Below are 21,698 nucleotides of genomic sequence, written 5' to 3' on the forward strand. Positions count from 1 at the left end.
TGGAAAACTATCGGAGACGATCTTCAAGCTCATCCACCTTAGCTTGGACTTTGTCCTGTTTTTCCTTAATAAGCGCTTCGATTTTATCTTGTGGCTCCTCGATTTTATCCTGTCTCTCTCTGAGTTCCGCGTTATCTTTGAATTCTCCTGTAGCTGAGTAATCTTTTCATCTAGCTGCGATGACATGTATGTTTTCTGTGCTTCCAGCTGCGATGACATGTACGTTTTCTGTGCTTCCAGCTTCGATGGGACATCTGAAGACAACTGCGATCTCTGCGCTTGTAGCTGTGATGAAATTGCAGTCAATAACGTGTTCATATCCATAGCTGTTAATGACGAAGGAGCCTTTTGCTGTTCTTCATCCTTCCCGGCTGTCTGCTGCACATCCTTCGACGAACAAGCAGTCTCATCCTTCTATTCGTCCTTTGCGGATGCATCGTCGAGTTTACCCTGGAAGTCGTATTTGTCCACGTCGATGCCTTCTGCTTCCATAGCCTCTCGCAGCCGTGATAGTAACTCCACTTTTCTTCCGGAGGTTGCTAAATTTCGCTTCTCCAACTCCTGTTTGAGTTCGTCGATCTTTAGGTCTTGAATTTTTGCCATTTTCAAAAGTTTATCCTTCGGGATTTATTTAACAATCCCACTTCTGACACCAATGTTACGATTATCCTTGAAACCTGAGGGTCAATTCACGTTCTGTATAAAATTAACACCGAAATAAATGCGGTGTGAAGGTGTTATTTTTATCACTTCACGGTAACGCAGAACGGGAATTGACCCTCTGGAGGGATTCCCCAAATATCTGCCTGACGGACATTTGTTGTGTAGGCTGCTGTAGGAGATTGTTGTTATAACGGTTACTAAACCCCGCTCGGATCGGCTTGTCCATCACGGTTGTCGTCGGGCACAGAAAGTTTGCAACTTCCACTGGGTCTGCCCATAGGGGCAGGGGCGTTAGATGGGTGCGGTTTTGGGAGTATACGAAGAGATGTCGTGAGTCCATCTGCATTCACTCTGCGCAGGTACGAGTTTGGCCTGCTGTAGTAGTCAGAAGAAAGATGGGCTATTGTGGTGCGAGTCTCCTGAAGCAGGCAAAGCTCTGTTGCGTCCATGTGGCGTGGTGGTTTGGCCTGTAGGTATGTACTCCGGTCCTGAGGTTTTATGACCCTCTGGATTTCGTCCGTCAGTTCGCATAGATGCTTCCTAACATGCCTTGGCGAGGGATCTGCTGAAAGAAGGTGTCTGTTTGGGTGCACGCGTCTATGTCACCATACTAGGAGCTGCTTGCAGAGCATTTGTTATGCTCCCTGATAAGAAGCATCTGGGCCTCGCCGTGTAGGTGGTGTTGAGGCGACATCACAAGGTATCTGTTGCGTTTCGCATGTCTGCAGCGTCTGTATGTGTTTCTCGGTTTGCTGGTTTTGTCTCTAAAATTGACTGACGAATGTCGACCACTCAGATGATTCGAATACCACCGTTTGAGCCCTGTGGGAGAAAGGAAGCGTCAATGTATTAGCGTGGGGTGACTGACGGTGTCAAACACTTTTGCCAGATCCAACGCTTCTACGAATGCACTCTCACAGGGCGGTTTCAGTTTAGGCCACGTGTTATCTGGGTGTTTATGGTTAAGTGTTGTTTTTATACTGTGCACTTTTCAGAACCCATGCTGCTGCCTCGCTGGGGTCAGGTGGTTCGTACAGTACGGGAGTAGCAAGGCCTCAAATGTCTTCGCTACCGGGGAATGGAGTTATCGGATGATGACTCTCTCTTGGACTGTTTTCCGGTTTAAGCAGTGGGACCACTCTCTCCATTTTCCAGATGGCCGGGATTATGAGAGTGGCCATAGACAGGCCTACTCCCGCAGGACCAACATTTTTCAGTATCAGCATCCAAATTCCATTGGGACCTATGGCTTTGGAGACTTTCTCTCTAGCCGAACTTCACCGCTGGTAAAAACACGAGGTGCACAAGGTGTTGGCAGGTTATGCAGCCTTCTGGTCACTCGACGTTTGGCTTTGTCAGCCGGAGGATGCAGCGTCAGCTGTCGGCTAAAGTAGCTAGCGCATCGCTCCGGGTCCAGCGAGGCGCGGTCGCCGAAAGAGATTTCGACTCTGCCGTCGCGCTTTATCGGGTTAAACTGTGACCTCACTTTTGGCCAAAGCTTGCACACACCAGAGGCGAAGTTACAAGTCTTCAGATACTCTTCCCACTTCTTCCGCTTATGTACGTTCACAAGTTGCCGAATTTCCGTATTGAGATCCCTATTGCGGGGATTTCTGGGATCGTCCTGACGCTCATCAGCTAGGACCGCCGCTTCGGCAGGAAAATTCGGACGGGAATCCGAAATAGATCGTGGCAGGATGAAGCGGGCTGTAGAGGCAGTGACAACCCTGCAGAACTTACGTTCACCAACGTGCAGGTCGGTTGGTGAGGGGCGGGCAAAGAAGGTGCTTTCAGTAATTTCCGCGGGGCCGTTCCAATAAGCTTTGGAAAAGTTGACGTAGGTTCGGTGTTCCACGGAAGCAAAGTTGGCAGGTTTATCAATCGAGATGACTATGGGCAGATTGCCTCATGCTAAGGTTACCATAGGTCCCCCCGTTATGCTGTTTATCAGACCAGCGCTTACCAATTATTATATCAAGCGAGCTACTGCAGCTGCCCATAATCCTGATGCGTGGGTCATCGTTCATTGTGCAGAATGTCGAATCGTCCATATGCTGAGCCAAGTGTGTTCCCCTACGATCATTTGACACTCTTGAATGGCAAAGATCGTGGTGCGCGTTAAAGTCGCCGACTACTATACGGTTTTTACCTCTGAGCAGTGCGCCTATTTAAGGGTGATATCCTACAGGGCAGCTGGTGAAAGCTGATATATACACGTTAAATATTTCGAGATCGACATTGCTTGACCGGATAGGTATAACTTGACATTCTAGGATGGTATTCCTGGGGTCCATGTCTGCTTCGATAGGGCGATTCAGCAGGGTATGGTACGTAATGAACTCCACAATAGATAGGTACAGGGCGATTGTTGTTGTTGTTGTAGCAGCTTACAAACTCCCCAAAGAGTTTTTGGTGAGTGTTGCTGGAGTTACAGTCCTTGGCCAAATATTAATCTGGGTCGTTCCGGTTACGTAGACCCGACTGTCGTGAAGAATTTTTGGGGAGTGTTGCTGGAAAGACATTCCTTGGCAAGATATAAATCTGAGCCGTTCCGGTTACGTAGATCCGACTGTCGTGGAGGCGATGTCTTGTGGTGGTAGTAGGTGGCGTCGGGTAAGGAATTTGCGGTTGCGCAGCTCTTCAAAGAGCGACTTGCTCATCCATTCTAGTCAGATGCGCGGTCCTGAACATGCCCTAAAGTTGCACCAACCAAGGCAAGAGTTACATTTAACTGATGCCGTATTACAATATATCCCGGACCAACACACCGAACAGAATGTCTGAAGAACTACCAGCTGTTGGGTTGTCCTTTCTTGTGGGTTGCGGCAGCGAGTAGATGGGGGTGTAGTTGTGTGTGTGTGTTATGTTAGGTGGTGAGCGTGATGGGTTGTGTTGCTCAGGTGAGCTCCGGTGAGCCGTGGAGGCTGCCTGGGTGTTAAGCGGGACCGGTACCATCACGGGGCCACAAATGACGTGGCCCACTACGGTGCCCGAGTAGGTTCTAAGATCCATTGCACCTAACTGAAGTGGAGTTTAGATGTTAGTCTCCGGCATACGTAGCAGGTGTAGGTTTCTGGTTTCAAGGTTTGACTCGATGCCAGTCCTGAGCAAAAGAATACGTAGCTTATGTTGCCCTAACGACGAACTACGCCTATAAGATTTCGCCGACATAAAGTGATACCATGATGGTCGAAACAAAAGCTCTTGGCCGGGTACAAAAATACTTACAAAACTAAATAATTTCGTTACGATAATTTTAATAAGTTGAAAATGCAGACATGCTCTTCTTTTTTGTTTACTCAGCTTTTAATTTGCTTTGACCTTTCAGATTTCACCAGGAAAAATTCTTCGGTAAAATCTTGAAACTTCTGATAAAGAGGGAACCTCTTTTACTCTCTCATTTTACCACTAATTTCCCAGAACATCGATTACAGGTACGATTTCCGGTAAATTCTGACAAAAACCTGCCAAACTCTCTTATTTTCTNCATTTCGTTACGATAATTTTAATAAGTTGAAAATGCAGACATGCTCTTCTTTTTTGTTTACTCAGCTTTCAATTTGCTTTGACCTTTCAGATTTCACCAGGAAAAATTCTTCGGTAAAATCTTTAAACTTCTGATAAAGAGGGAACCTCTTTTACTCTCTCATTTTACCACTAATTTGCCAGAACATCGATTACAGGAACGATTTCCGGTAAATTCTGACAAAAACCTGCCAAACTCTCTTATTTTCTCCTAAAATCTTGAAACTTCTGATAAAGAGGGAACCTCTTCTACTCTCTCATTTTACCACTAATTTGCCAGGACATCGATTACAGAAACGATTTCCGGTAAATTCTGACAAAAACCTGCCAAACTAGTTTAAAGCCAAGCTAACAAATACTTAGCCAACGACAAACTAGGGTTTTAAAAATAAATTTTTCCGTTGTTGTTGTTGTAGCGGCTACTAGTCCCCGCTCGGGTCGACTTGTTTATAACCGTGATTGCCACAGCTGAGGGGAGGCCATACATTTTTCCGTCATCCCTTTTACTGTTTTGCAAGACAAATTTAATATGCTTAAATAAAACGTGTGCAATTTTAAGAAGTGATTTAAGTCCTTATTATAATATATCATGTAGTATAATGTACGAATAACAATGTTAATTTTTACCACAAATATAATAATTTTTCTCACTAATTTTGGTCCAGCCGCACATGCGGCGTAACAAAAAAATTTCGTACGAATTCTTTCCAAAACTCAAAATAACACATAAGGTACACCTTTTCAAGAAAATCAAATAAAATTACAATTAAAATGAATAATGGAAATTATGAGGAATGCTATAACTTAGATAATTTATGTATGTACGTGTGTATTTTAAGTTTTTTCCGATACCAGAATTTTTTGTTTAATCCTATTGTTTATTTATTTTTTAAGCTATCGGAGTGTAATCATTTAATCCTGCGCTACTTCTTCGCGCTGCTTTGCTTCTTCGATGCATTCATTCAACTTTTGCTTGAACTTATTCGCGAGATCGACGTTCTTGAAGCGCACTGCCAATTTTTCTACCTCGCCCTCGCCCGATTCGGCATAGTTAAGCGTTGCCCAAATAAAGCTCTTCGGATTATTATTCATGTTGTTAAAACTAAAATCTGGTCCAACGGCGTGGTTCAACACTAATTTGTGTATTTGCTCGCGCCGCATAACCAAGCGATATGTTTGTTTGGTGGTGTGTTGCAAAATCTTCAACTCGCCAACGCCTTGAACATATAGAAATGCATTGAAGTATACTGAAAGACGTTAAATTTCAACTTTATTTGCTTACCGCGTTCCTTCCACTCCTTCGTATTGGCGTCGTAACGGTATAGAGTCGCACGTTCGCCGAATAACTTAGTTTCTTCTTCCTCGCCGGTGCTTACACGAATTTCATCGGGTAATGCAATTACAGGATCATAATGAGGGTCATAGTTTTCATTATCCTCAGCACTTTTCGCTGAGTCATTTGCGCTACCATCCTTTGACATATTTTGATTGGACTTTCCAAAGCTGGAGAATGCATCCTGGTCGGTAAGGCCAATGAATTCCCCTGGACCAGGTTTTTGGGCAGGCTTATTTGCAGGTGTCGAGTTCGCCTTGGCCGCTAAGCTGGCAAAGTCTATTGCGCCAGCTTTTTTAGAGAGATCAGCAAAACTAGGTGCGGCCGCTGTTGATTCCTTAGCAATGTCGCTGAATAATGAGCCATCCTTGTTAGTATTATTGATGTTTGAGTTGTTCGTATTATTGCTATTTCCAAATATAGAACTCTGAGTATTAACCGAGTTTCCAAAACCTGCGAATGAAGGTCCACCAAATATGGATGTGCTGCCCTGTGAATTTGTGGTAGAAATGGCTGAACTACCGAAAATCGACTTTGTTGTGTCATTATTCGAAGCAGATTTTCCATCGAAAATAGAAGTGGAGGCTGAACCGAAGACAGGTTTACCGCCGAATATAGATCCACTTCCAATAGAGCTGCCAATTCCACCAAAAATGGATTTGGGTTTATCACTTTCAGATATGGTAGTAGAATCGGCGGGCTTGGATACGGAGTTGGCGGCATTACCAAATATCGACGGTGTTTGTCCGAAAACGGGTTTCTTATCTGAAATACGAAAAATCAAAAAACACTCAATTTTTGAAGGCGCAAATTATGCAATATGATATGAATGAATAGGGGTATCTCGATCCGTTGCATACTATCTAGATAGATAGATAGATATTAATATGAGGTGTGCACTGCGACCTGGTGATCTATTGTGCCCTCTTCTCTTCACATCCCTTCATCTAAGCCCAGCTCCCTTAGAAAGTTCAATAGTGCCTTCGGGGGTAGGGAGTGGATGTGCTCAAGCTGTGGCCACAACGAGCCTAAACTCCTCTCATGTCTTCTGCAGACAGCCTCACATTCGGTTTCTTGTTAAACCCTCCAAGTAAACTCTTTGCCAGGCGCATTCCTACCGAACTGCGCCAGTTAAAATTCCTTAGTGTGAGCCTCTCTCACCTAAGCTCCTCCATTATGGTATTGGGACCTACTGCCAGGAAGGGCTCTGGGCCAACTGGTGTGATGGCTGCCGCCTCTCTAACGAGGCAGTCTGCAACATCATTTCCCTCTACTCCCCTATGGCCGGGTACCCACGCTAACCAGATGTTATTGTGCCTGCCAAGGGAGTTTAGCTTCTCAATGCACTCAAGGACCAGTGAGGATTTGACTTCATAGGATAGAAGAGCCTTGAGTGCCACCTGAATATCACTCAACGTTATAATTTTCTCATTATTCTCATTAGACTTCTGCTTGGAAGATGCTCGGGTATTTCCCCATAGGAACAGAGATTCTTGTTCTGGGCCCAAGGACTCCTGCCCCTACTATATCTGGGGTCTTCGAGCCATCTATTTACCAATGCAGTGTGTACTCCTGGAGTAATCCCTCGAATGCGGGGCGCTCCAGGTTGTTTTGCTGCATAACTCTATCTTAAATCTCTTCTCAAATACAATGGTTTTTCCAATGGCATCTCTAGGGAACAGAGCAAGCGGGATCGAGGACCCTAGCTTCTCCATACTCCTAGAGGATATGACCTTACTTTTGCCACATCCCTCTCTAGCAAAGCTGAGCAGAGTTCTTTTGGCTGCCTNGGGTTTTTCCAATGGCATCTCTAGGGAACAGAGCAAGCGGGATCGAGGACCCTAGCTTCTCCATACTCCTAGAGGATATGACCTTACCTTTGCCACATCCCTCTCTAGCAAAGCTGAGCAGAGTTCTTTTGGCTGCCTGTCGTCGGACATGTGCGCATTGCTCCAGTTATACATACACAAACCAGTCGCTGTAGCTTGGTGAGTGATTGTCTCACCGTGGCCTGAGTAGTTCTTGAAACCCAAGCCACCACCCGATAGGTAATCATTGGCTGTAATATCATGATGTAGAGCCATCTTAGGATCATGGGGCTACAACCACAGGATTTTTCTGCTAGACGCTTACACAGCATTAACGCTTTCGTGGCCTTAGAGGTGATCGCGTCCACATGCTTCTTCCGTCGAAGTTTGGTGTCTAGGATTATTCCCAGATACTTCACTTCGCTGGCGACGCCGACCACGACCCCCTCCAGGGTTATCTCCCTCATGCCCAATAGGGCTATTTTCCTGGTAAATGGGATGATGGCAGTTTTGGCCGGATTGATGCTAAGGCCTAACTTGGCACACCATCTTTTTGTTAATCTTAAGCCTCTTTGAATAATGTCGCAGAGGGTGCTCTCAAACTTCTCCCTGGCAATAATCACTACCCAATAGATAATTTCAGGAGTTAAAAGCCCTTCTGAAAAGCCTTCCTGAGAGTCAAGAGGCCTTCCACTCTACATTCCTTTCTCCTTTCTTTTTTGTATGGAGTGGCACAAATTGAAGGTCTTCTTCTTTCGCTATCCATGGAAGGCCTTCCAGAAGGGTTTTTATATGACGGACTTCAGAAAGCCTTTTGGAGGAGTTCTTTTGAAATTGGCTCTTNTCCCTGGCAATAATCACTACCCAGTAGATAATTTCAGGAGTTAAAAGCCCTTCTGAAAAGCCTTCCTGAGAGTCAAGAGGCCTTCCACTCTACATTCCTTTCTCCTTTCTTTTTTGTATGGAGTGGCACAAATTGAAGGTCTTCTTCTTTCGCTATCCATGGAAGGCCTTCCAGAAGGGTTTTTATATGACGGACTTCAGAAAGCCTTTTGGAGGAGTTCTTTTGAAATTGGCTCTTAAATTTATAAAAATCATACATCTTTGAAGGATTTGCTAAGGTTTATATCAAATATGTTACTGCAACTTAAAATGTTTATTGAAATTTATTTGTAATGGTAAATAATATAAATTAATGCATTCGCGTAAATTGGAAATGGATAAGCCCTTCTAGAAGGCATGCAAGGAGCACTTTTTTCAGTCCTTCTTGGGTAGGCCTCTTAGAATGCCTTTACTTAATTTAATTAATTAATCCCAACGGCTTTTTACCCTCCATTCCCGCCCAACCGACACGGGGGGCGCAGTCCGCATGACGTACGGAACCTTTTTTTTTTAGTTTTTTGGTGCCGAGTAGTGGAAACAGGAGTTTGTTAAGTGTCGAGATCTAAAACTATTCAGCTACAGAATCAAATTCATCAGCTGATTGGATATGCTAAAGATAGTATTTCAATTATTGAGAGTGGAAATGATAGTTTTGTTTATAGTAAAAATCGAGTCCGATATACCAAACGTGCTGGAATGAGAGTTAAAATCTTGACTTAAAAAACTAAATTAGTTTTGCATGGGTTCAAAAACAGAGGTCGAAAGGGTCTTGACACTCGAGAGGGCACATTAAAATTGACCTCAGCCGGAAGGGCCGGGCTATTAATCAAGCCTGTCATTAATTTTACGATAAATATTATACCCAGCATTTCTCTACGACTTGCGAGTGTAGGCAAATTTATGAGCTTAAGACGACTTGTGTAAGGGGGGAGATTGTAATCTGAATCCCAGTTAAAGTTATGCAACACAAAAAGCAAGAATTGTGTTTGAATTGATTCAATAAGAAGGCATACCTACATTAGTCCTGAGTCCTGAGAGTCAAGAGGCCTTCCACTCTACATTCTTTTCTCCTTTCTTTTTTGCATGAGGTGGCACAAATTAACGGGCTTCTTCTTTCGCTACCCATGGAAGGCCTTCCAAAAGGGATTTTATAGGACATACTTCAGAAGGCCCTTTGGAGCAATTCTTTTAAAGTTGTTTCTTTAATTTATAAAAATCATACATTTTGTAGTATTTGCTTAAGTTTTATATGAAATATGTGTTATTGCAACTTAAAATGTTTATTTTGAAACTCATTTGTAATGCATTCCCGTAAAATGTAAATGGATAAGCCCTTCTAGAAGGCATGCAAGGAAGCACACTCCCCCACCTTGGTTTCGGCAATCCTAGTATGCAACAGCGTATCCACCCAGTCGCAGATCACTGGCTGCACGTTTCTCTTCTCTAGTGCCCTGCGCACACCAGAGTGAGACGTATTGTCGAACGCTCCTTCTATATCGAGGAAAGCGCAGAGCACTGTTTCTCCGCATTCCAAAGCCCCCTGAATTTCGTTTGTCAGTTGATACAGGGCTGTGTCCGTTGATCTTCCAGCTCTGTACGCATGCTGACAAACGTGTAGGGGGTTTACCTTCAGAATGTTAGATCTTATGTAATTGTCCACTATCTTCTCCATTGCTTTTAGCACAAAGGAGATAAGGCTTATAGGTCTGAAAGACTTTGCTAGCGAGTAGTCCCTATATTTCCCACCTTCGGGAGAAAGATTACCTGCGCCCTCCGCCACACCTGTGGGACATAAGCCTCCGCAAGGCTGCTTCTTTTTATGTCCGCTAGGTATGGTATTAAGTTCTCTCCACCCTGCTGCAACATGACTGGACGGATGCCACATCTACCCCTGGGGCCTTATATCGGTCAAACGATCCCAGCGCCCACCTGACTGAATCCTGGGGGAAAGTACTTCTTACCAGTTTCCAGTCACATGGTCGCGGTATAGTTCGCCGGACCTCCGGCCCCTGTTCTAAGGTAATGGCCTCCGGGAAGTGAGCTGCAAGAAGAGTGGCTGTCCTCTCATCTATGCTGTTTGTATAGGTGCCATCCGGACTCTAATTCCGATTCCACCGTTCCTCTGGCAAGAGCCTTGTGCATACTATCTAGCATGGTGCATAAATAGCATGACAGTATGCACCGGATCGATAATTCCCCCAATATAAATATAGAACTTTGGGCTCTTAAATCTTGTAGTAGGTTCAATAATGAAACGAGATATAATAGCAAACCACTCACCTGATCCACTTCCAAATAAAGAACTTCCACTTAATCCGGTAGAGCTAGAATTATTTCCAAACAAAAACTCAGTGCTTGGTGCGCCCGCTTTATTTTCCACATCCTTATTGCCACTATTCATGGCAGCAGTGAAAGAGAAAGCGCTCGCAGTCTTCTCATTGCCAACACCAAACGGCGTAGAGTTCACGTCACCATAGCCGGAGAAAATATTCGATTCACCCATTTTCGGAGTAGCTGTGCTATCACTCACGTTAGTGGTGAGGGTTTGTGTAGCAGGAGAAGGAACCATTGGTGACAAAGCGCTTTCTTTTAGCAACGAACGATTCATGCTACCTGTATTGCCGATTTTTGGCAATGACAACGAAGGTAAAGCCAAAGGTTTCAGTGCTTTTTTGCTGTCTTCTTCATTTACAAATGTTTCATTCACTACGGGAAAGACAAATTTGTCCGGATCGCATCCACGGCAGCCGGCACAAGTCGGTTGAGCGGTGAAAAATTCATTGGGTAAGAGCAAATTATCAGCTGTTGCCTTATCCGCATCTGATAAACCAGCAGACGCTGATTCGTTCGCAATCTCCTTTTCGTTCTCCACATATTCAGTCATATTTAAAGTGGTATTTGTGGAAATGCTACCCACATTCTCAACGGCGACAGCAGTACCATCAATGGCATTCTTAACAGCATCCATAAAACCTTGCGCAACCTCTTTTGTCTTAAAGCGTAATGAGAATTTTTCTAATTCTACTGTGCCCTCACTGAAATCGTTCACAACGAATAGCCAAGATTTGTCATCCTTAGATTTATATTCAACTTCTTCATTCAACACGTGATTGAGGCATATTTTTAAGACTTGTTCACGACGCATAACAACACGTAGTTTTTTCGTTTGTTTGTGACGCAATATCTTTACATCGCCGAGACCACGCTCCTTCCACTCGCCTTCGAAAAACCGGTACAACTTTGCGCGATGCACATAGAGCAATTCCTCATCTTCTTCGCCTGTCTTTACGTCGATCTGCAATCATACAGAAAATTACATACTATATTTCTGTATGTACATATATATATCATAACCAAAATTGGGTTTTTTTTCGTAAACGTTATCCAGTTAGTTTTTCGCAATTTGGTTGCATTCGTTATCGAAGATAAAACTATCGAACAAAGTAAAATCGTAAAGGTAACTAACACAAGTAACAAATTTCACAATATCTCCTAATACAACCAAATTTCCTGAAAACAATTTATTTTTTAGTTGCCGAAAATTTGCAAGTTTACTTCAATATCATTTTGGTTATATATTTCCTTTACTTTGCAAGTTATATTACAGTCTTGCGACAGTTTTCCCCTTAAAAAATTAATTAGCAATTTATGTAAGTATTAGTTAGTAATCTAAGAAAAAATAATAAAAAAAAATCCATCATGAGAATATTACTTTTTATTTTATTTTTCTTACTGTTACCGCATAACTACAAGTTTCCATAAGTCTTTTTGATTTACTTAGTCTCTTTGGGATGGAGCTTTTTGAACTAATACTGTTGACTTTTAAGTATAAATTGTAGTATACGTGGTATTGTGTGTACTGTATTATTTCGTACTTGCACATCATGTAGAAAGCTGTGTTTCAAACGATGAACATAATAGTTCATCAATACACTCTCATTTACATTTCCCCTGTATATATATATTTATGTGTTTGTGTTTCTTGTCTGTTTGAATATTGTATATGTATGTACCCACCAAACAATTTTTGTTGCCGGCAATAAGGTCGGTGTTATGCAGACAAACTTTTGTTTGCCAAATTAAATGGCGGCTGCTTAGTTTGCTCGGAGGTGGTTATGTCGAGTTTGGCACAGGGTTGCACGTTCATTATGGTTTTCATGGCTATTGCCAACACGAAATGAGAATTTCAGATGTACATAACGCGCAAAATTTAAAATTTTTGTATATGACAACACCGAATTTGCTGCAGTTTGACCAAACAAAATTAGTTTGCTGTGAGAGTCGCCAAACTCGCTCTCTCCGAGTTTGCTGCAACAACAATTGCACGCAGTTTGCCAAACAAAATTTCTGCATAACNTTTGTATGTATGTATATGTGTATAAATGTTCAAAGGGGGCGTATACCTGTTTGGCTCGTTGAATATATAGAAAAAGGGGAGCAGGTGTACGTGACTCGTTGGAAAAAATAATTTAGCGAGTAAGAGTTTTTGAATTGAAAAATGTATAGTTAGAAAAAGAATAAATGTGATCGTCGAACTGAATATACATACAAATTTGATTTTATCCCGGGCATCCTACAAAATTTAACTTTAAAGAAATTAATTTTTGGCTTTTCTTTGAAATCGGTAAACATTATAAAATATGAATGTCATTAATAGAAACACATACCTAGTTAAAAAAATATAAAAAATATGGAAGGGGGAGTTAAATTTCGGAGGCCTGTGTAATCATTTATTAAGTACCAAATTTTCTAAAAAAAAAAACACCCTGTTAATTTCACACAGTTTTTCGTTACAAACCTTGTCTGGTAGTGGAATGACCGGTGTAAAGTATGTATTGTTTTCCTCCTCCTGATATTCATCATCATCCGCTGCGGCATCTGCATCACCGCCACCACCGCCAAACTTGGCTGGACTCTTGCCCGACTTTCCGGGCGATTTCGGTTTTAAAGTAAAGTTGAAGTCTTTCTTGTCTAAAGAAAACGTTGTCGTAGATTCCCCACCTGCTCCAGAGGACGCGGGCTTTACAGGCCCTTCCATAGCTTTCGATTGCAGTGAGAAGGAGAAGGTAGGCTTAGATAACGAAGGAATATTTGAGCCGGTTGCGCTGCTTGCTGTGGGTGGTGTAAATGTAAAAGACTTAGACGAGTCAGCAGGTTTTGGATTTGTTAAATTGCCAAATATGGATTTGCATGGTTCAGACGGCGTTGAACCAAATACAAAGCCACTTGAAGAAGCTGGCTTAGCTGTAGCATTGTTGTCGGCAACGCTTGCAGCTGGGGTAGCAGCAGCGGCCGCATTAAAACCAAAAGTAAACTTTTGCGTTGGATTTGAGAGCGCCAGCACATCGTTGGAGGAGTCCTTCTTGGGAACAGTGTCATCTTTAGGCGCGTCGCATGCCTTGCAGTATAAAGCATCACCGGCGTTGCTTAAATAGCAGCCCTGACAAGTCCAGGAGCCAGCTTTCGGCTTGAACTGATCGCCAAATCCAGTTTTGGTGGATGTTTCCGTAGTGGTCGTGGACGTGGTGGAGCTTGGAGCGGAATCCGTCTTTGTTGTGACCGCGGTAAGGATACTCGAGGTTGCTGCAGGTTTTCCAAAAGTGAAACTACTTTCCGCTGCCTGTGCAGGTGCAGTGACGCCACCGGTCGCAACTGGTGAGAAACCAAAAACAAATGATGCCTTTGGAGGGTTCGTTAGAAACACATTTGTGGTATCCTTTTTAGGCACACTATCATCCTTTGGGGAATCACAGGCAATGCAATATTGTTTATCACCAGTGTTAGATATGTAGCAAGCAGAACAATTCCACGATCCAGNTTGGTATCCTTTTTAGGCACACTATCATCCTTTGGGGAATCACAGGCAATGCAATATTTTTTATCACCAGTGTTAGATATGTAGCAAGCAGAACAATTCCACGATCCAGCCTTTGGTTTGAAAGCATCACCAAAACCTTTTGCTGGTGCAACTTCCTTGCCGGCGGACTTTTCATTCTGTTTTTCCATTTGCTGTTTTTCGGCAGCTGCGGTCCTTACATTAACCTCATCAGCCTCACTACTCATGTTTGATTGTGCCTTGAGCACAGTCTCCTGGAACTCTTTGCAAGTTTCCGGTAACTTAAAGCGCACCGTAAGCATTTCAGTGACTAATTCATTCTCCGAGAAGTCCTGGCCAGCCCACGTTAGCGCAGTTTTGGAATTCTTCGCATATTTGAATAGGGTATCTTTATATATACGCTGATTGCAGCATAGCTTATGGATCTGTTCGCGCCGCATCACCAAACGCACTTTGTTCACATCGTCCTTATCCTGCAACAATTTTATGTTGCCAATGCCGCGGTCTTTCCACTCGCCTGCCTCCTTGTCGAAGCGCAATAGCTTGGCGCGATGTTCAAATAACACAAGCTCATTCTCCTCGCCAGTAGAGACTTCCACCAAATCAGGTAATGGTATAACGGGGTTGAACGTGGCTGTGGGTACATATTCATCCTCCGCGTCAGAAGTGCTCGATTTATTCAATGCAGTTGTAGGCGTAGCGTCACTTGTTGTGGTAGGTAGTATTGATGTTGGCGTTGCTGCGCTGGTGGCAATGATTGTCTGAAAAGTTGGTAAATTCCCCACGCTGAATGGTGTTGAAGTGGCGGAGCCTGGCTTGCCCAAAGTGCTGAAAATATTGGCGAAAGGCGAAGCATTGCTGGTGTTCGTTGTAGTAGCAGTAGCAGAAGCTGTGCTAACCGTGTTGGAGGCAGCGCCAATTTTGTCGAAGGTGAAGTTGGCGAATGGCGATGCTGTAGATTTTGGCAATTCCACCTTGTTGCTATCGGTTGCAGAAGAAGCACTCGTAGACGTTACACCAAATCCGCCGAACAATGTCTTTGAAACGCCGCCGCTTGGTGTAGAGTTCGTGGCAGCGACTGTTGGAAACGTTGACGTCTCTGTGGCCACTGGTAACTTATCAGCAACGGTTTTTGTAGCAGGTGTACTAGTGGCAAAATTAGACACAGCGCTCTTAGCTAACCCAAATGGCGGTTGTTGCGGTTGCTTAGCAACCGACTTTTCCTCAATGCTTTTTTCTTTCGCCACAGATGCCTCCTTCTTGCGATCCAATTCCTCTGCCTCCTTCTGTGCCTTCTTGAAAGCATCGTAGAATTGCTGAGCCGATTCGGGCAGCTTGAAACGAACAAAGAAACGTTCAGTCTTCAACTCCTCATCAGCAAAGTCATTAGCTACCCAAATATGGCCCTTTTTTTCATTCGTAGGTGTTGTTAGTATCAATTCTTTTGTGATTTTGTGGTTAGCGCATATTTTGTGAGTTTGGTCGCGACGCATAAGTATTCTCGAAAAGCCCTCCTTGCTCTTGAGGATTTTAATATCGCCAATACCACGTTCTTTCCAATCTTTATCAACAAACCGAAAGAGTTTTGCGCGACAACAGAACATCACATCTTCGTCCTCTTCGCCGGTTCGTACTTCGATTTCGGCTGGCAACGGTATTATTGGTTTAAAATCGGGTCTGGGGTCGTATTCGACGTCAGCTTCTGTGCCGCTCTTATTTGGTTCACTCGAGAGACTATCGCTTGTCTTATTTAGTACCGCGATAATATCGCTGGAGCTGCTTTCGATTGCTGCAGCGGCTGCTTGGGCTTGAGCTTGCTCGATTTGCGGTTTAAAGCTGAAAGTCGTAGTACTAATCGAGGTGGTTGGCATTGAAGAGCTTACGCTAGTGGTACTACTTCCGCTAAAGATTGATGTTGCAGACGAGGCTGAGGTTGCAAAACTATTACTGAAAGTAATACTGAACGGACCCGGTGCGGCTGAGCTGGCGCTACCGAAACCAAAGCCCGTAAACCCACCACTAACAATGCCATTTGTGGTGGTGGTATTAGCAGCTAAAGAGGCGATCGGTTGTATTGGCGGCTGCTGTGCACTTGTTTCCGTCGATGCAACGAGGCTAGGCTTGATATGGTGTGGTGGTATTGTAACACTCAAAGTTGGTTGTTGCGCCAATAGGGCTGGCCTATTGAGATTTGGTAAGGGATCTGAACTTGTTATTACCACATTAGCTGGTGGTCCCCTTTCAACTGGCTGGTTGTTGAGCGCCTTGTTGAATTGAATTGGAGCAGTAGTTGTTGCTGGTTGAGAAGAAACTGCTGGGGCCAAAGTACCAACCATTTGTTGGTTTAATGGCGCATGACTAGTGATGGGTGGCACCAGGGATGCAATGGACATTGGCACGGATAATTGTGGCAACGGCGGGGGTACAGTTGGTGGTTGTTGTGGTTGTGTCAGTAAGCCGTATAGATTGCTTGGACGGCCCTCTTGTGGTGGAGCCTGCAGCAATGGGGTAGATGGAGCCATACTGAAGTTTAAGCTGGCATCCATGTACTGCATCGGTAGAGCATTGCGTGGACCTGTGGGAGAAGTTGAGTTGTGAATATGGTAATCAAATGTAAGGCTGACAACACATCCAAAAGTTGGATGTGAAAGCAATAATTCCTGCTGCAAACAACAACGTAACGATACCTACCCAGTATACCTCCTGCCGATCCAGGTGGCGGAGGTGGTTGCGGCAACATGTATGACGGTGGATAATAATTCATTGGATAATTAGGATTGAACATTGGGCTATTGTATGCGGCCGCTGCTGCCATGGCGTTTGGCTGCAAGTGCATCGAGTTTCTTTGCTGCGCGGCTTGTTGCTGGGTTTGTTGTGTTGCTACAAACGGACTGTGTACGCCACCAGATGGTGGTGGAGCATTGGGGCCATTGGCAACACTGGGAAACATGCTGCCGGTCACACTCATATGCGGCGGTTGGGCTGGGGGCTGATACAATTGATTTTGCAATGCATCTTCGATCATGTAAAGATCATCCAGCACATGGGAAGCATCGTCTCGTGAAGGTGGATTCGACGAAATACGTGTACGTTTCATGGCGTCTTCAAGGCTAGTGATTTTATCCTTCAGTGAAGTAATTTCCTTGCGCATTGAAAGCATTTCTGGTTTGATTGTATCAACCAGTTCCTCTTTAACAAAGCTTAGAGTGTTTGCCATTTGCTTTACCAAATTCTCCAATTCGGTGTTGCGTGGCATTGCTATCAATGCAGAAGCATTTGTTTCACGACGTGAGCGATTCATTGCTGGAGTACCTGAAAGTGATACCTCGTGGTAGAAGTCAGCTTCGGCGTCCTCGTATGTGCTGGAATTATTGTGTCCAGTAGCAGGGCTACCTTCATTGATGAACTTCATTGTGGCTTGCTGGAGACGTTTTAATTCGGTGTGTATTATGGAATTTAAAGGATGATCAGGATTTGTTTCAGTATTCTTTAACAGATTCAACGTTTGATTTAGACATTCGCTAGCGCGGTCCAAGTACATGCGTTTAGCCTTCTTCGGCGTCTTATTGGCTTCGTCTAATTTACGATAAGCTTCTGCTTGCAAATAAGTGGCAAATGGTAATTGAATGCCCGCCAACTCGTCGATCAAGTCCTCATATTCAGCTTTCTTGAAGTACCGCGAAGCCAAGTACGAAACAGCATCTTCAGCCGCGTTTAAAACTTCACGCTCAACAACAGATGTGTTGGCTTTAGCATATTTGAAGTATTTACGAAATGGTTCTAGTACACCTTTGTTGTTCATTTTTACCATATTCAGGCCATACTTGTATATGTTCTCTGCCCGCGCTTCCAAAAACGCCTTCTCTACAGGCTTTACGATATCCTGTGCGCGTGCTACAAATATCTGTCCCAATTTGAATACAATGATCATATCGATTTTCGGGCCATTGACACCACGTACTGCTTCAATACCAAATTGAAGATTAGCGCGCAATTCTGCCAAATTATCACTGCTTAGGTTCTTATAAACCTGATAGGCAGCCTGCCACCAATTGGCTTGCTCGTCTGTACATAAGTGTCCTTGCAGGTTAGCATATGGCAATATACGCGGACGACCAGAGGCGCTGCGATTGCCAGAGTTGTAATTGTCAAAGGCCTCGCGTTCCACTTGTAGTGCTCGTTTGGCCTGAATAGTTGCCGCATATAGAAACGTATCCATATCCAGCTGATTCAGGGATTCAGCGCCGCAAAATGCCAAATTTTGGGTTGAAAAGTTCAAACCACTAAAATATTTGGCACGCACAAAGCCTAGATTGTCATTGCCAAGGCAAAGGTAAACCATATGTTGCAAAGACTGTGGTTTTAAGTATTGAGCTGCCTCCTCATGGTGCTCAACATCAGCATAGGTAGGCAACTCAAATACGGGCTCGTTTAGTTTTGGACTCTTGATTAGCAACGAGCTTAGCTCTTTCACTTTTTGATCGCTATTGCAATAGAGTAAAGCAAATACATTGCGACGCCATTGTTTATCCGAACAAGTTTGTCGAATTTGCGAGAGCAGCTCGTCGGTACTGGTCCATAGCGGAGGATTATTTCCAAGCAAGTTGTTAATTTGATTTGTGGCGTTCTCTTTATTGGTTGCCGACTCATCAGCTATACACGATAACAAAGTACGACCCGCCTGTAAATTAGTAGGTACATATGTACATTTACAAATTTATTTGAAAGTTAAAATGTACAAACATAAAAATTCTCGATGGTCCTGCGCAATAACGACGCATTTCAAAATACAAAAAATAAAAACTGTTACTACTGTTAAGTGGCTCCAGTCTCTAATCCTTGCCTAATCCATTTCCATCCCAAGTGAATACAAAAGTTACCAGTTTTTATTTTTTGAATTTTGAATTCTGTCGTTATTGCACAGGGCCATCGATATGTAGTTTTAATACAGAAAGTGTTACACAATTTTTACGCCTTACCTGCGCACACCGAAACGATCCCTCACGACTCCACNTAAAGTTAAAATGTACAAACAAAAAAATATCGAAGGTCCTGCGCAATAACGACGCATTTCAAAATACAAAAAATAAAAACTGTTACTACTGTTAAGTGGCTCCTGTCTCTAATCCTTGCCTAATCCATTTCAATCCCAAGTGAATACAAAAGTTTAGACATGGATTCGACAATGAAGAGAGCCATGAGCCACTTAACAGTAGTAACAGTTTTTATTTTTTGAATTTTGAATTCTGTCGTTATTGCACAGGGCCATCGATATGTAGTTTTAATACAGAAAGTGTTACAAAATTTTTACGCCTTACCTGCGCACACCGAAACGATCCCTCACGACTCCACAGTTGTATCAACTGCTTGCCTTGTTCGTCCGAGTGCTTCATCCAAGGCTCTCTATTATCGGGCACGTCTGTTTGAAATGCCAGAAGTAATAATGGCAGCACCGACTTCACAGTTTCTTTCCACTTATTTTTGTTTTGTAAAAGTTCACGTTTGAAAATTAAAGCTGCAGCATGTATCAACATCTGTCCGCGATAGTGATCCAAAAACAGATTAACCAGCTCGCGCTGTGCACATAATTTGTCTGACAATTGTGTCGCTTTAAATAAATACTGATCAAGATTGAAGAGCAAATTCGCAGTCTCAGTTATGCCGCCGGTTGCAGTGCCCGATGTTAAGGAGAAACTAATGTTCACTTGCCGTTCCAAACAGATGATCAACAACAGCCAGAATTCCCAATCTTTTTTCGAATTTGGCATCTGTTCATACTTGCTTAAGACTAGCCAAACAATGTTGTACCATTCGCTGTTGCTGGCGAAATTACCTTGCAAGCTCATTTCAAGATTGTAAACATACTTGAAGGCGTCAAGCACCTTATTTTCTTCAATGTAATTACGCATGAGCCGTACGCGCAATTGCACATCATTTGGTCGTGCGCTTATTTCTTTTTGTATTAAATCCTCCACTTGATTGTTTTCAAGATTTTCCTTATTCATCAGCTTCAAACGAAGCGAGAAAACTGCATCGTGCTGCACTTTTTCCGACTCAGCAAGCTCACACCAGTATTTCGCTTTATTCACATTTAAGTTCACATCTTCCAATAATAATTGGCAGACATCAGTCAAAACATCAGGTTGTTTGGAATTCAATTGTAAGGAACGCTGAAATGACTGTAGTGCCTTATCTGGTTTCTTAAGGCGTTGATAGCACTGTCCAAGTAATTTATGCGCCTGATCATTATCCTCTTTTACGCTGAGGTAGGAGCATAGATATTGCTCCGCAGTTGAATATTCGTTGATTTTGTAGTATAACTTGGCGATGGTAAAGCTGCGTAACTGCCGCTAAAGAAATTAAAAATTTGCAATTTTGTTAGCCAAATTATATTAGGAATTACGTACTCCATATTAAAAGTCATGTTTCACAGAATGCATGTATGTACATTAGGGTGCATCACTCTCCATACAAAACAAAAGTCGGTACTGTTATTCAATCGGAGTTGTAAAATTATTATATTTTAAGATTTGTGGGGAATTTACATTAGACGGATTTACTGGCAGCTTTTAGTTAAATGCAGCAGGTGCCTTGTGTAAACGGCCTTTCAGCTGCCTACTTTCGTTCAACTTTTGATTCAGTTAATCGCCTGTGAAAGTTGAATCATGTAAACTCCATATAACGTAAGTTGGACCAATTTGAAAATATCTCCAAAATCGTTAAGTTTTAGAAAATGATTGAAGAGTTTAAGCTTAAAAATTACTTATGACGAAAAGTGGTGGATAATGGGAAAGAGGGTGTGGCACCGCCCATACAAACTGAAATTCTCATATCGCTTATCTCTGGAACCGCCTATGCCAACGCCCTGAAATTTGATGTTGTCAATACCGTATTTACGCCGAAAAATTGTAGATTTTGGAAAAGGGGGCATGGAACTGCCCATCAAAACGGAAATTCTCATATCGCTTATCTCTGGAACCACTTATTATAAGGTAATGGAATTTTATACACCTTCATTTATACACAAAAAATCGCTAGAACCATTCAATTGGGAACCATTTTCTCCCAGATTTTAGAATCGCATTGAATGATTGTTGTTTTGTGCAGAAGTTTTTAAGAAGGATCAGTGTATTTGTCTTCCGATAGGTGACGCAGGGATTGACAGCTATCCAAAAAAAATTAAATTTATGATCAGATTTGTTTCACTTTTAGAACAAATATTAGTTACATAAAATTTGGTATAACTTGGTAGCCCAATCGTGTGATGAAAAAATATTGGGCTCTGGCCCAGTCTTGATAAAAACCCATGTGAAACCGACGGTTCTACGTACCGGAATGACTCGGGTTTTACCCGAACAAGGGCTGTTGGATCGGGGATACCCTTCACTAATTTTTCGTCCATGGGGCAACTCCTTGCAGCCGGATTGCTCCGCAACCCTTCTTCTCCGGACGGCAAACATATCTCTGCTGTGTGTGCCAGAATCGACTCCATCCGAGCTCCACTTCGGTTAGGTACAACTCATGCAACGGATGGAGTCACCTAAGAACCTGCTCTGGTCTTAGGTCTCATCTTGAGTGGACAACAAGCTATGTCGCTCCCTGTTGCTCAAGCCAAACGGCACAATCAGCCTCCACGGCTACCCGCTCGCGT

The 21,698-nt window shown here is 43.2% G+C and overlaps 1 protein-coding gene across 1 annotated transcript; it reads right to left on the minus strand.

Moving 5' to 3' along the window:
• Positions 1-4,841: 4,841 nt before the first annotated feature.
• Positions 4,842-20,471, minus strand: Nup358 (nucleoporin 358). Its single transcript, XM_017630829.1, has 8 exons — positions 20,451-20,471; positions 19,366-20,397; positions 16,739-18,728; positions 14,097-16,622; positions 13,010-13,986; positions 10,492-11,506; positions 5,471-6,286; positions 4,842-5,405 (listed from the first exon to the last, which is right to left on the minus strand). The coding sequence occupies exons 1-8, from the start codon at positions 20,469-20,471 to the stop codon at positions 5,101-5,103; spliced, it is 8,682 nt and encodes a 2,893-aa protein (XP_017486318.1). The 3' UTR covers positions 4,842-5,100.
• Positions 20,472-21,698: the final 1,227 nt, after the last annotated feature.

Source organism: Rhagoletis zephyria, unplaced genomic scaffold (genome assembly GCF_001687245.7).
Source record: "Rhagoletis zephyria isolate East Lansing unplaced genomic scaffold, Rhagoletis_zephyria_1.1 Rzeph_scaffold_08146, whole genome shotgun sequence".
In the NCBI taxonomy this organism is placed as follows: Eukaryota; Metazoa; Arthropoda; class Insecta; order Diptera; family Tephritidae; genus Rhagoletis; species Rhagoletis zephyria.